At 41.8% G+C, this 13959-nt stretch overlaps 1 protein-coding gene across 2 annotated transcripts in view; it reads right to left on the minus strand.

Annotated features, from left to right (window-relative positions):
- Positions 1 to 422: 422 nt before the first annotated feature.
- The window catches only part of SEC14L1 (SEC14 like lipid binding 1), a 56527-nt gene continuing 42990 nt past the window's right edge, over positions 423 to 13959 (minus strand). For both annotated transcript variants that reach the window (XM_063459187.1, XM_063459188.1), the window contains exons 9-18: positions 13654 to 13843; positions 13319 to 13407; positions 12344 to 12414; positions 8266 to 8437; positions 7792 to 7926; positions 7565 to 7699; positions 5116 to 5367; positions 3890 to 4068; positions 3513 to 3614; positions 423 to 2566 (exon numbers count right to left, since the gene is read on the minus strand). In XM_063459187.1, coding sequence (XP_063315257.1) covers positions 2329 to 2566; positions 3513 to 3614; positions 3890 to 4068; positions 5116 to 5367; positions 7565 to 7699; positions 7792 to 7926; positions 8266 to 8437; positions 12344 to 12414; positions 13319 to 13407; positions 13654 to 13843 — 1563 coding nt within the window. In that variant the 3' untranslated portion in view covers positions 423 to 2328. The remainder of the gene's footprint in view (positions 2567 to 3512; positions 3615 to 3889; positions 4069 to 5115; positions 5368 to 7564; positions 7700 to 7791; positions 7927 to 8265; positions 8438 to 12343; positions 12415 to 13318; positions 13408 to 13653; positions 13844 to 13959) is intronic.

The raw sequence follows: 13959 nt of genomic DNA on the forward strand, positions 1-13959 counted from the left end.
AATATCAAATGATTAGCAACCTTCTGTCTGGCAAGGTGGTAACACAGTTACCTTGCTGTAGGCCTGGGCTTGGCATTGCCGCACAGTAATCAAAGTTCCCCAGAAGAACAGCCCAGCTATTCATTTGAGCATATACTGGACAGAATAGATACATGGTTCAACATAATACAATTTAAGTAGGTAACATTTGTTAAAACTTCATTGGCATGATTGAAGGATGGATGGATACCCGTGGCCTCCCTGAAATTTGTACCATACTTTTCCCAATCCCTAAAAGCGGTCTGAGAATTATAGGAAACATGTATACAAATATCAGGGGTGCTGAGGTTGTAATTGCATTAATAAAATCAATTACAGCATAAACTACCACAGACTACAACCTTTACCAGAACCTTATAGTAACTAGTCCAACTTTTAGAGCTTTGCTGGAACAAAATAAAAAGCTTGTTTAGACGTGGCAATTAAAATAGACCTGAAGAACCGTGAAAAGTCCAAGATTGAGAAATTACTTAATTATTCCCAAATGGGGAAATCAGTGAAACCAGAAGTGCTGGTGGTTAGCCAGGATTTATGGACCTCTAGAATACAGCACACAATGAACATAAAATTGCATATGTCTGTATAAAACAATTAATATGGGGGGGAGGGGGGGGGGGGGCAGGCTGTTCGCAGATGGCAGGTCTTAAGCTTGCATTTACTCTCTTAACTCTAGATCTATAAATTTGCTGGCATACTATTAGGCCCATCCTTGGCAAAATGCAGGACACGCAATCAGTCACAACCCCAATCTGCAATGCGTGGATCACATGCTTTTTTTTTTTGGGATGGTGTGCATGTACCTCTGCATCAGGGATAGGCAACCTTTGGCACTCCAGATGTTGTGGACTACATCCCCCCATAATGCTGGTAAAGCATCATGGGAGGTGTAGTCCAAAACATCTGGAGTGCCGAAGGTTGCTAATGCCTGCTCTATATATTAAAATATTTACAGAAGTATAAAACGTACATCTATGCCTTGGCTACCAATTTGACTAGCTCAGTGTACATACAAAGTACTTAAGTGTCTTATCTTAAACTAATGTGTGTGTGTGTGTATATATAGATATATAAAATTTAGGTAGCATGAAGTCACACCCATTTTAAGGTAATATAAGGTCTACGACTCTTACCCAGCTCAGACATCACAGTGGAAAACCTTCGTACGGAGAGAATAGCTTGTTGTAAAGATAACCAACTATATTGATCTACACAGAGGAACAGTTTGTGTGATGCAAATTATTTTTCCCCGCTATGGACTTTTTTTTTTTTAGATCTGTGGTAGTTATACAGTTTTTTTATTTTTCCTTTGTTTTTTTACACATCCTTTAAGTTTTAAAACTTTTAGGACTAGTCACACATTTAGATCAAAATGTCCCTTAAAACAAACACGTTGTCAAATATGGTCATCGTTTGGAAATCGACAGGAACAAAGCCATCTGCAGAAGACAAGCCCGTAGACATATTGTAAGTGACAAGGAGATATACTAGTTTCCCTTATCACAGTGATGTAGAAGACCAAAACCACCTCAAATGTGAAAAGAAAAAAAAAACAGGGAATTCTCATTGTCCAATTGGTTTTAAATTTATCTTGATCTTCGACTTTCATAGCCAAAAACATGACAATAGTGTGATGCCCTAATCGGAGCATTCCCAACAGGTAAGATTTAGTCTTTCCTTAAGAAAAAAAAAGGATATTATTGGCCTCCTAAATATGAAAGTTCAGAAATTTTTTTTTAAAATAGTTCCAATCACTTTGTCTCTTTGAATGCCCAGCGCATAATTCTAACAAAGTTATTTTTAGGTTTTAGAGAGTGACAACAGCAAGGAATTCACAGCTAAAGAAGCAGCCCAACTAAGGTAGCTGTGGCAACACGGGGGAGCATTTGGGTGAATGCCTATGGCTGGTGGCAAAATAATTTGATTGTCCTTATCAAAGTACAAAATGGCAATGTATTCAGATCAAAGAAATGATTCCTCTCAGAGTTGTGACTGGAATTAGAAGCAGGAATAAGGATGCAGCTGCTCTGAATCTCTCCAACAAGTGGTTACAAACTGTCAATTACTATTGTGAACGAATAACAGTTCTCCGGGTGTTGGGTGGTTGTGACAAAGCGATTGTGTGAGCAGGATATGCCAATTCCACCACAGAGGCAAACCCGCAAAGTAGATTCCAAGCAGATGTTTTCTCAATCTGTACTTGATCAAGAAATTCGTTCTGGGCCAGAATGGCAGTTGTCTTTCAGTATTTAGCCAGAGACCAACTCAACACCCTAACATTCACGCATGCCCTCAGGAAGCACTGGAAGAATCTGTCTCGATGGCAGCTGTTCCCCCCGGTTCCCGGACAAAAGGGAGACGCCATGAGAGCGGCCAACGTAGGAAGACTGGGGGTCTGAGGGAGTAGATAGTGGAAAAGTGCTGGCCCCAGAAGGACGGGGAGAGACGCAGGAGCCCATCCGGGTTGGACTTCAGGTCGTGGGGGTGAGTGAGAGAGGGGAGTGCAGACTCTGACAGAGGGAAGGGCTCTCTGTAATAACCAAAATGGAAAGTGAGGGAAGAAAAGTTAAATTGTCTCAGAAGTATAAAGGACTGGGAAGTGCAGAAAATGATTGCTATTAAACAATGAAAAAGCAGGAGACCAAATGACCATGGATGAAGAAACATGATGGGCTGCAAAAAAGTGGAATAGAAGAAAACAAGGCTACACAAAAACAGGGTGTCAAGTAGGAAAGGAAAGTCACCAAGTGCAATATACCACCACCTCAAAGCAAATTACAGCCTTACAGGAAATAGAGGAGAAGGAGGTTATGACTGCTTTAACTGCTAACGGTGCCAGACATTGGGAAAACTAGACCCGATGCGGCTTTGCCAGGAGTCACCTGACCATCCGACTAGAAGGAAAGGGTATTCCTCTCTGCTATACTGGATCACAGTTTGAAATCTGATGCCATATGTTTTTGTTTGTTTGTTTTGTTTTTTAATTACACCTTTCTTAATCACAGTGAGACGTGCAATGTTATTTGCCGCTTAATCACAACTCTGAGCGAATACCAAGTTGAGGCTGGTTTGCGGTAAAGGACACTATAAATGCGTGTACTACTGAAGAAACTGAGAATTCTCACTTCACATATAAATCAAACACAAATAACCTCAACCCTTTTTTGTGGATTCTAACATTCTGTAGAAACAAGCTGAAATCCACCGTGTGAGCGCATTTGCGTATGTGTACATGTACTCTTTACAAAAAGAAGTCGGATCAAAGCCATAAACGTGATTTAATTTAAAGGAGACTCTGTAATTTTAACAGTTTAAAAGCTTAACCTCAGGGACAAGATACAAGGAAAAACCCTTAAAAACCCATCAGTGAATAGAAAAAAATGGCAGATGATTGAGGGGACACAAATTGTCAGTGGAAGGAAGGTGGTACACAGCTGGTTTTGTCAGGTGAGGGAGTTTATTTCAGGGCCGGCTACCTTGACATCATGGAACTTGAATGAGACTGGGTGGAGGATGTTGTAGCGGCGCTGAGCTGTGAGAAGCCACTGTGGCTTGATTCCAGACTCGTCATAGAACCCCTAAACAAAAAGAAAAAAATTATAATAGAGAAACGTAGACACCAGGAATTAAACCCCATTATATGTATTTTGGTGAATCAAGCAGAGTACTGTTTATGTTTATTATGAACGTGTAAGAGAGGCCGGCTGCTTTGTGTTTCTAGAGGTATGATGTGCTGCGTGTGGATAATAATGGTATAGAGCAAATATAAACCCCATAAAGAATGAAACACGTATGTTGGTATGTATTCTAGAATATTGGTATAGGCAGAAGAAGGAAGGGGGTTGAATCTAACCTGAAATCTTCAGAGCCAATGATTTCTGTGTAATACATGACCTTGCACTTGTGTGAGGACACTTGCAAGGTAGCGAGAACGTCATCCACACGCGGGAGACTACTGGTGGCACAGGCTGGCATACTGTGAAACTTCCACTGCAAAATGTAAAAACCCGGCCAGCGGGTCACGTGAGAGCCCTGAGTAAAAACCAAAACAAATGTTTATTAGAAAGGCATGTTTACACCTGCACATAAATGATAAAAGGTCAACTCAAGACAAAAGTGTTTGAACACACAGTCCTAGTCCTATGTCGTACTCAAAAACGCATTGCCTAATTTTTTTATTTTTTTTTTATTCACTCATAACAGTAACTGGTGCTTGACATATTCCTGCTGAAAATGGATGCAGGTCTTTCATTTAGGTTTTTAAAATAGACAACTAGGACCATTTATATTAAGTAATGTACGTTAGCTTACCTTGTGCTTTAAAAGCACCGTCATTTTAAAGTGCGTTCTCCAAGCAGACGCTTAATTAAGTGACCCTTGCAGTTTAAGTCAACTGATTGAGCCAGCACAATGTATTTACTTGTTATATATTAGACCTTAATGCAGACATACAGTGTGGCAAGATTTCCCTTAGACCTCCCAATCACACGAGAGACCAGCTTTATCATCCGTGATGCACTTGGGAGAGGTTTTAGTGTATTTAAACCCAAATGCACTGCTTGAGTAGCGTTTGGTCTATGGTTAAGCCTGATTGGCTGCGGTGTCAGGTTGTTCTCCAGCCTTATGAACACACTTGCACCAGGCAGACACTTCCTTTACCAGTGAGCAGGTTGACTGTGATGCACCTTCCTCTCCCGATTTCAGTCCTGACAAATTTGGCATCTGCTATATAGAATAATTTCTATAATACACAGATTGAATTACTTTAAAAAAAAACAACTCTACAATGCTTAGTAATTTCATGACATTTTTCACAATAATTGCAGAGAAATAGGATGTCATTTATTTTCTGAGCTATTCTAACAAACTGAACGCTTTTTTTTAACCAAAGAAGAATTGCTCAGAATATTGTCTGCAAATGGGGGACATTTTTTATTGGAATATATTCTGTTACTTCTGGTAACAGACAATTTTGGTTGTAACTTCCATTTGATGTTTTATATATGTGATGTGATTGACTGTTCAATATTATACAAACTCACGATTTCATATAGATGGTGGTTCTGGGATGGACATTACCTGCACACTTTCCCCCTCTTTACAAGTCAGTGGGGACTCCACCATGCTGTAGTCTCGTCCCAGCTGCCAAGCCTTATCAATTAACTGTACATTGTTTCCCACAGGAGAAGTTATGCCATGAGCTCCAAGAGTGTCTTTTTTGGGCACCTGGGGAGCCCTCTTGGAGTGGTAGATGTTGAATACAATGTCTCCTTTGCACACATCAAAGTCCCAGGTGATAACAGAGGATGCGTCCACAATCTGAATCATTATCTGCAGAGTTAAGTGTAGAAACCCAAAATGAACATAGCCACAAGAACTGCACATTCAACAGAACCTTTTAAAAACTCAAAAACAAACATTTAGTAATGTATTCCACCTCTCCATCTTCGCATCAATGTCCTTCAAAAGAGAGAGACACTTCATAAACCCAAGTGTATTGACGGAGGTAGAAAAAAAATATACACATTTATTTTATTTTTTTTAAATTGTAATGGTCACATCAGGAGATTCAGAAATTGTTGCTCCAATATTATTAAAAATAAAAAATGATTCCATCGTGCAGAAAGACAAGGTGAATTTACAGCCATCTCCCTTCACGCTTTTCGTATTGCACAGAATACTTAATCATCATGATGTAGAGATTTTGTTTTGCCCATTGGAACTCCCAGTTCATTTTTAATGTATCAAAGAGTCAAACAAAACATTTTATTTCAAACATATACAGACATACCAAATTAAAAGTGGTTGATTAAAAAGGTGTTTTTTTTTTAATTCCTCATTAGCCCAAGCAGCATTAGGGGGTCGGGGGCTGGTTCCTGGGAACCCTTGTAGAACATTAAAACGGCTTAATGATGAATGGAAGCACAGCACAAGGGGTATTTAGACTCTCACCACTTCAATGAGATGAAGCAGTTACGGTGCCTAGAGTGTCCCTTCAAAGATTAGATCTACAAACTTTTCACCTTCAAAGTGTGAATCAGTTATCACAATCTCAAATGAATACAATTTATTTGCAATTTGTAACACTATATGGCACGGGTGTCCAAAAGGTAGATCCCCAGATGTTGTTGAACTACAATCCCCCACAATGCTTTGCATGCCTTGAGACTGACAAACCATCACAGAATCTGTAGTTTTACAACATCTGAGGATATACCTTTTGGGCACCACTGCTATATAGGAACTTATGGGGCATGCATTGCATGTGTATCATATGTGTAATTGGGAAGAAAGTTGAGCAATGTTTGAAAGGTGTAGGATCCCAGTTCTATACAGGAAAATCTCTACAAGAGGTGTGCCCATTTTTCTACATTGCCACATTTAATTTGTGAAGCCTAATGAAACCACTTGCTTAGTAAATGATGTTACAGTCAAGGGAGCTTTGATTTTCCTCTCAAATTACTATTTATTAAGCTTTAAAATTACATTTGCCAATAAATATACATACAAAAAGGAATTAAATACAAAGCACGGCTAAAACAAAAAGTAATTCAGTCTTCTATTGTCTTTTCAGGGTACAGAATGAAAGGCTGGCAGTTTTAGGATTTCAATTTTGGATTCAAGGGCAATTGTGTACTCATCAGAATGTGACACAGAAAGAGGTCTTGTATTATTAGATCTGGTCTTTGTGATAAGCGCCACAAGGGAGATACTGACACTGCCTGTAAGTTCTTCTTAGCCAGTCTGACACAATCAGGATCATTGTGATATACTTTATTCTGACCTTGCTTAATCACTGCATGCATGCATACTGTAAATACCAGAATCTTATTATTAGAAAAAAAAATTATGAAAACACTAGTGCCTCTCCATGCTTCTAAGGAACCTTGCTTTACAGATTTGAAAAACCCAAATTCAGCCCATTTTCTATGACAATCTGCTTCTATTTGTAGGACGTTTGATTAACTAGAATCTAATTGCTAACACAACCCACTTGCAAATGTATGCTTTTGTTTTCTATAAACTACTAAAATTAAAAACATGAGACTCTGGTTTCTCATAATGGATGTTCTACGGTTGACGTCTCCTGATCTCCACCTACCTGGCATGCAGCCATGTCATGAAGATTTAGGACACAGTAGCTGAAAAATCTGACTGCTACACAGTAATGTCTGGCTGCCTCTTGAACTTGTTTAGCCATTGGCTCATTGGGAGTTAAAATATATAGGGGTCAAGGTCAACAACACGAGTGAAATAAAACTACAAGAAATAAGAAAAAGAAAAAGCTATTTGCTCTGAAGTATATTCCAATAATTTTCTTAAGAATGAACTTTCTCTTCTGTCAGTATCTAATTTAGATTTTATAACTTGCATTTGTGATTTTAACGCACCGGTGAGTCTTTAGATTTATTTAACTACTATTTTCAAATTAAAGTTTTGTACTTTTAGTCTGCGGCAACGCAAGGGTTCCTAAAAGTAATGATGGTGGTGTACATTTTCTATTATATTTATATCAGACCCTTCATACCTCGTGCGGGGAGCCTTTAAAAACACTGGCTGACTGATATATGGTCTCAGTCCACAGTTTGATGTCCTCACTCTCCAGCTCTTCAGGGGTCCTGTAGAGAGCCTTGGGAACCAGCCCACCCTCCGGAACCTCACACTGGAAATAAATGGTTGAAAAAAATGTTCTAATTACTTGGGATGCTCTTCTGTATGATCCCAGCATGGCTTGATCTGCCATTTATTACTTACCATGCACTCCCCACCAAGGAAGTCAGGGATAACCTCCTTGTCAATGTAATCTAGCAGTCCTCCGGGACCTTGGTAATCATTGCCGGCATAGATCAGAAATTTCTTCCTGGTATTCTCATCTATAAATGGACTGACCTGCAGGGGCGAAGGTTATATACAAAGCACTAAATCAGCTGGACAGAAAGCTCAAAAAGGGTAATAGGTAAAGAGCAGTACAATAAACGCAGCATAAAAAAAAAATGACTGAAAAACTGTTTTCAGTATTAAATAAATCAGCTTTCCTCACACTAACATTAACATAGACATAGACATATTTGACAACCCAATGTCAGCATAAATTTGTATAAAACTTTTTATTAAGGGCTAAACAATGAATATGGAGCATTTACTGGTTTAACAATTGGATAGTGTCGAAATATGGTAAAGTCACATTGAAACAGATACAGGATACTACATAAAGGAAAAATAACTTACCAATGTCCACAACACTGGGAAGACTCTTGGGGCCCGCAAAATCAGTAGCCGTCCCAATGTCTCTGGATAATTGGCTTCCACCACTTCAATGATACGCAGCAAAGCTTTGACTCCTGGCCTCCACAAGTGCCTCATGTTCAAACCTTCCAAGTCTACCAGACAGGTCCAGGAACTGGGCGAATGAAAAAAAAAAAAAAAAAAAGCATTGGTATAGAGTCTCCACAACGCTCACCTTCAACTCACAAATACTAACAGGTACGGAAGGGGAAAAAGTATATTTAAGAATCCCTCGGTTAGTTTTCAAGGAAAAAATGGATTCAACACGGTGTTAGAAGAGACCTACTGTCCATGGAAGAGTGCCTTATCTCCTCACACTTTTTTTTTATTCTTATTTACATTCCACATACAAGCCAATACAAAACATGATGAGCAATGACAAAACCAATAGATAAGCAGTATGCAGCACTGTAGCGAAAGCCACTTCGCCACTGTGGTTTGGAGGGGGCTGCTTGCCCGCCTCTTACCCTGTGACTACGGTCCCTGGGCGATTTGGCCCTTTATGCACGGTATTTGGGCATACTGTGGGTTATTGGGCTGCCCCAGGATTATGGGCCCTCTCATCAGCCCATACGAAACTTAAACCCCATGGCGTTTGAACTGTGTTTGTGGCATCTAAACGCTGTTTGGATATGTTGAGCGCTCAGATCCAAGCCATCTGGGGATGGGTTGAATGTGGGGGTTCTGTTTAGTATAACAGGAGTTATGTATTTTTATGTCTTTTGGTGGTTGCTGGTAACATGTGCTTAATGGAGGCTGTGTTTGTCCCTGGATATAATTAAATCAGCTTCTCCATTGTCTCCAGGATAGAGGATTCTGGGGAACTAGTTTGAGCTTCTAAAAACCATGCTTCCAGAAGGTCAAATGCACATTTGTACTAACTTTTGAACCCCTGGTCCAATTCGTATGATTTTTGAGTATGTTGTTCCCCCGAATGGATTGATTGTGTATATGTATTTTTATGCGAATGTGATGTATATTTTGGGAGTTATGAATGTTGTGTAAAAACTGTATTTTCCCTACCTAGGATAATTGTATTTTCCTGTGTGTACAGATAATTAGTTTACAGGTAGAGGGGAGGGCTATGTGTGGGATGTAACTATTGTGTGATTGGTTAATGTACGTTACTGTGTGTGTCCCTCCCCTTCATGGGAGCACCTAATAAAAAGGGCTGCAAGCTAGCAGCCAGAGAGTTCTATTTTTACCCTCAACTTGAGTCCTGTCTCTTATTGGGGGAATCTGCTACAAGGGATTGCTATGCTAGGCATATTCCCTTGCTATAATCACTGAGCTCTTGTAAGAGCTTGTTCCTGCTTCATCTGAAGGGAGATAGCTGCAGCCTGCGGTGCTTATGGTGTCTGGTGGAGTGCTTGGAGTCCTCTGGAAGCGCTAGGAGCATCTTTCAACGGAGGTACCCAGTCGGGGTGCCAGTTGATCCGTTACATTGGTGGCAGCGGTGGGATGGCGTCCTAGTGCGAGGAGAAGCAGCTCAGAGACACCGGTAACGTGTGGAGTTGTGCAGCGTCCCTATCTTCAGCAACATAATGGAACCAGCAGTGGCTACAGCAAGCATGGCGTATAGCTACTCCATACTAGAGTTTGGCACGATGGTAGGGTTGCGCCTGAAGTTTTACGGACCCAATCCAGAGGAGAAATACGTGCGGTTCGTGTGGGACATGGTGACCCGGAACCTACAACACAGGGCGTTGAGGGAAGGCCAGTGGGCACGTTGGGAGAAACTCCAGCCACTGGTAGAGTGGGACGAGGAAGAAACCGAGGTGGCCGGTGGAGATGGGACCGAGGTCTCTCTACCGGCCCTACAGGGATGCTGGGCACCCGGCCCAGATCCCCAGCGGCAGTATGTTTTACAGGGAGGGGAGACAGTCGGTCTCACTCCCCAGCGGCAGAATGTGTTATTGGAGGAAGAGACAACCGGTCTCCCTCCCCAACAGCAACCAGAGGTACCCGAGGTAGAGGACCTCATAGACTGGTCCTGGGAGGACCCCCTGCAGGCAGGTGGAGATGGGACCGAGATCTCTCCACCGGCCCTACAGGGATGCTGGGCAACCGGCCCAGATCCCCAACTAGAGCTGGAGTTACAGAAAGTGGAGAGCATCGACCTCCCCCCCCAGCAGCAGCCGGAGTACCAGGGGGAGGTAAGTGATATTTCTCCTCCCCAGTCAACTCCTTTGTTCCCTGACCCCCCAGCAGAAGAGCTGGCAACTGGGCAGAGCGCCGCTGGCCTCTGTCCTCCCTTGTTCCCTTCCCCTGAGCCTGACTTTCTACAGGCTGCCTCAGCGGAAGAGCTGGCAACTGGGCAGAGCGCCGCTGGCCTCTGTCCTTCCTTTTTTCCTTACCCTGAGACTACCCCAGCTCTGACCCCGGAGCAGAGCACATCGGGCATCTGGCCCCCAAGTACTCACAGCCATTTGCCCAGCAAGGCCGAGGGTGCCACAGTTTCACCCCACAACTTGGGACCTACAGGGCAGCATGACTTATTGTTGGGGGGCTATTCTGTGAATTCTTTATTGTGGGGGGGCTACACTGCTAAATTTGTTTTGTGGGTGGGCTACTCTGCTAATTTTGTTTTATGGGTGGGCTGCCCGACTAATCTAGGTACTGACCGGCAGAAGGTCAGGTACCTGGTTAGTCTACCCCCGAATGGGAAGATATGTAGCGAAAGCCACTTCGCCACTGTGGTTTGGAGGGGGCTGCTTGCCCGCCTCTTACCCTGTGACTACGGTCCCTGGGCGATTTGGCCCTTTATGCACGGTATTTGGGCATACTGTGGGTTATTGGGCTGCCCCAGGATTATGGGCCCTCTCATCAGCCCATACGAAACTTAAACCCCATGGCGTTTGAACTGTGTTTGTGGCATCTAAACGCTGTTTGGATATGTTGAGCGCTCAGATCCAAGCCATCTGGGGATGGGTTGAATGTGGGGGTTCTGTTTAGTATAACAGGAGTTATGTATTTTTATGTCTTTTGGTGGTTGCTGGTAACATGTGCTTAATGGAGGCTGTGTTTGTCCCTGGATATAATTAAATCAGCTTCTCCATTGTCTCCAGGATAGAGGATTCTGGGGAACTAGTTTGAGCTTCTAAAAACCATGCTTCCAGAAGGTCAAATGCACATTTGTACTAACTTTTGAACCCCTGGTCCAATTCGTATGATTTTTGAGTATGTTGTTCCCCCGAATGGATTGATTGTGTATATGTATTTTTATGCGAATGTGATGTATATTTTGGGAGTTATGAATGTTGTGTAAAAACTGTATTTTCCCTACCTAGGATAATTGTATTTTCCTGTGTGTACAGATAATTAGTTTACAGGTAGAGGGGAGGGCTATGTGTGGGATGTAACTATTGTGTGATTGGTTAATGTACGTTACTGTGTGTGTCCCTCCCCTTCATGGGAGCACCTAATAAAAAGGGCTGCAAGCTAGCAGCCAGAGAGTTCTATTTTTACCCTCAACTTGAGTCCTGTCTCTTATTGGGGGAATCTGCTACAAGGGATTGCTATGCTAGGCATATTCCCTTGCTATAATCACTGAGCTCTTGTAAGAGCTTGTTCCTGCTTCATCTGAAGGGAGATAGCTGCAGCCTGCGGTGCTTATGGTGTCTGGTGGAGTGCTTGGAGTCCTCTGGAAGCGCTAGGAGCATCTTTCAACGGAGGTACCCAGTCGGGGTGCCAGTTGATCCGTTACAAGCACAAAACAGCTTTATCAAAGTTTTGAGTTACTACAGGAATTAGAACGTTCAAGAAGAAATAGGAAAAGTCGTTAATAAGGTAAAACAGAACATATGCCTCAGAGAGAACTTAGAAAACAGAACATAAAACACTGTGAGACCCAATTCTTCTAAGGTTGGAAACTACCTCACAGATATGGACGAGAACAATGGAAATTAGGGGTTTAGAGCTGGGGAATGGTTAGTAACCAAGAGAGCCAACTGAGTAATGGTTACGAAAAATGTAGAAAATACATATTAAAAACCACCCTCTCCCTCCTTAGTTTTCTCACTTGATGGGGCGGCCAAAAACATTGGTGTTCTCTTCACAGCGTCTCAGTCCCTCCTCATTGATTGATAGCACCTGTTAATGTAAAGAGATCTGGTTTATTTTCTTTCCATCTGTTGGACAAAATGTGTCTGATTACATAAATGTTCCACAATCTGTTTGCAGAGAAAACCTTCGAAAAGAAAAAAAAAAAATTATAACCCTCAGAGGAACTCAAAAACAGACTGCTATGCCAAGACTGGTTAATCAATAACGAAGGAACAGTCATATCTCTGGAAATTACACCACTGCATAAAACAAAGATTACCTAGAACTTCTTTTAACCTTTTCAAGTGCTTCTTTTAAAATGTATATTCAAGGGACAATCTAAGCACCGTAACCACTCAGCTCGTTGGCCCTGGCACCTCCTCAATGTATATATATAGTTTTTTCTTTTTAATCAGTGGTATGACTTCTTACCCGGAGTCCTCCGTACACCACTCCCTGCTTCCACGATTAATGCTGGAGAGTCAGAAGCTCCTAAACCAGATCAGCTGACCCTCTCAGCCAGGGAGTTAAGCCCTACAGGAACTTCTGGCTTAGGAAATTCCATCTCTCCATTTATGTTACTAGGAATGTGTCTTTATAATAAGATTAGAATGTAATGTATTATTCATAAAAGTTAGCAAGTGGCACAGCCAGGACACACAATGCAAATAACAACATGCTTTTGTTTTGGTTTATACATTTCTCCCAACTACACTCAACGGCAGAAAAGGACAACATTTATAATTGGGATTGACAGGGAGTCAAGATGGAGGCACCTGGTTCCGGGATAGACGTGTGGCATTCTACACCGGTTTTTGTTTTAAAACATCACAAAATAAAATAATGTACATCAATATAGCTATATGCTAACTTCAGGAGGTACATTTTGACAGTCCTGAACTCGTCATTCTAAAGGAAAGAGAAATCCCACATTTTATTGAATGAAACGTACATGTCTGAGAAGTGATTCCTCGCCAAGAGCTCTGACCAAACCTTTTGTATCCATTTGTCCAAGCCTGAGCACGTACAGTGGCCGACCATCTGGAAGAGATACCACGTTTAACCCCTTGAAAACACACCTTTATGCAATTCCCTTTTCACACTGGAATCAATAGAATCACTTAGCTGACTAAGCCTGTCCGCTCATCTGTAGGCTATAAAACCCTCAAACAGTTTAATACTAAACTTTCCCAGATATTACTCGAGAACAACACATACTACTTGCAGTATAACTTCTCGTCTGTGAATTCCCTTTGCAAAACTGGTTACAAAGCAATAAAAACTCACCTTTGTCATGATGATGCCAACCTCCAGCGTAAAAGTTGTGTAGTACCTGTGGTGGATCCCATGTACTCAGTAGGTAGTCTACTTGATGCTGCTTACGCCATGTGAGTGACTGGCATAGGAGTTCTCTGGCTTTATCAATATTGAAGTCCCGCGCTCGCAAGAAACGAAGAATGTGCTCATCTTTGGGAATCTGAAACAGGATGAAAATCATTGGTCATCCACCACCTTTCTATAAAATTGTGGGGACTTTTCAGTAGTAACAATCTCTCAATCACCCAAGTTTGCTTCAAACCAAGAACCAGTGTG

Source organism: Pelobates fuscus, chromosome 6 (assembly GCF_036172605.1).
Source record: "Pelobates fuscus isolate aPelFus1 chromosome 6, aPelFus1.pri, whole genome shotgun sequence".
Lineage (NCBI taxonomy): Eukaryota > Metazoa > Chordata > Amphibia > Anura > Pelobatidae > Pelobates > Pelobates fuscus.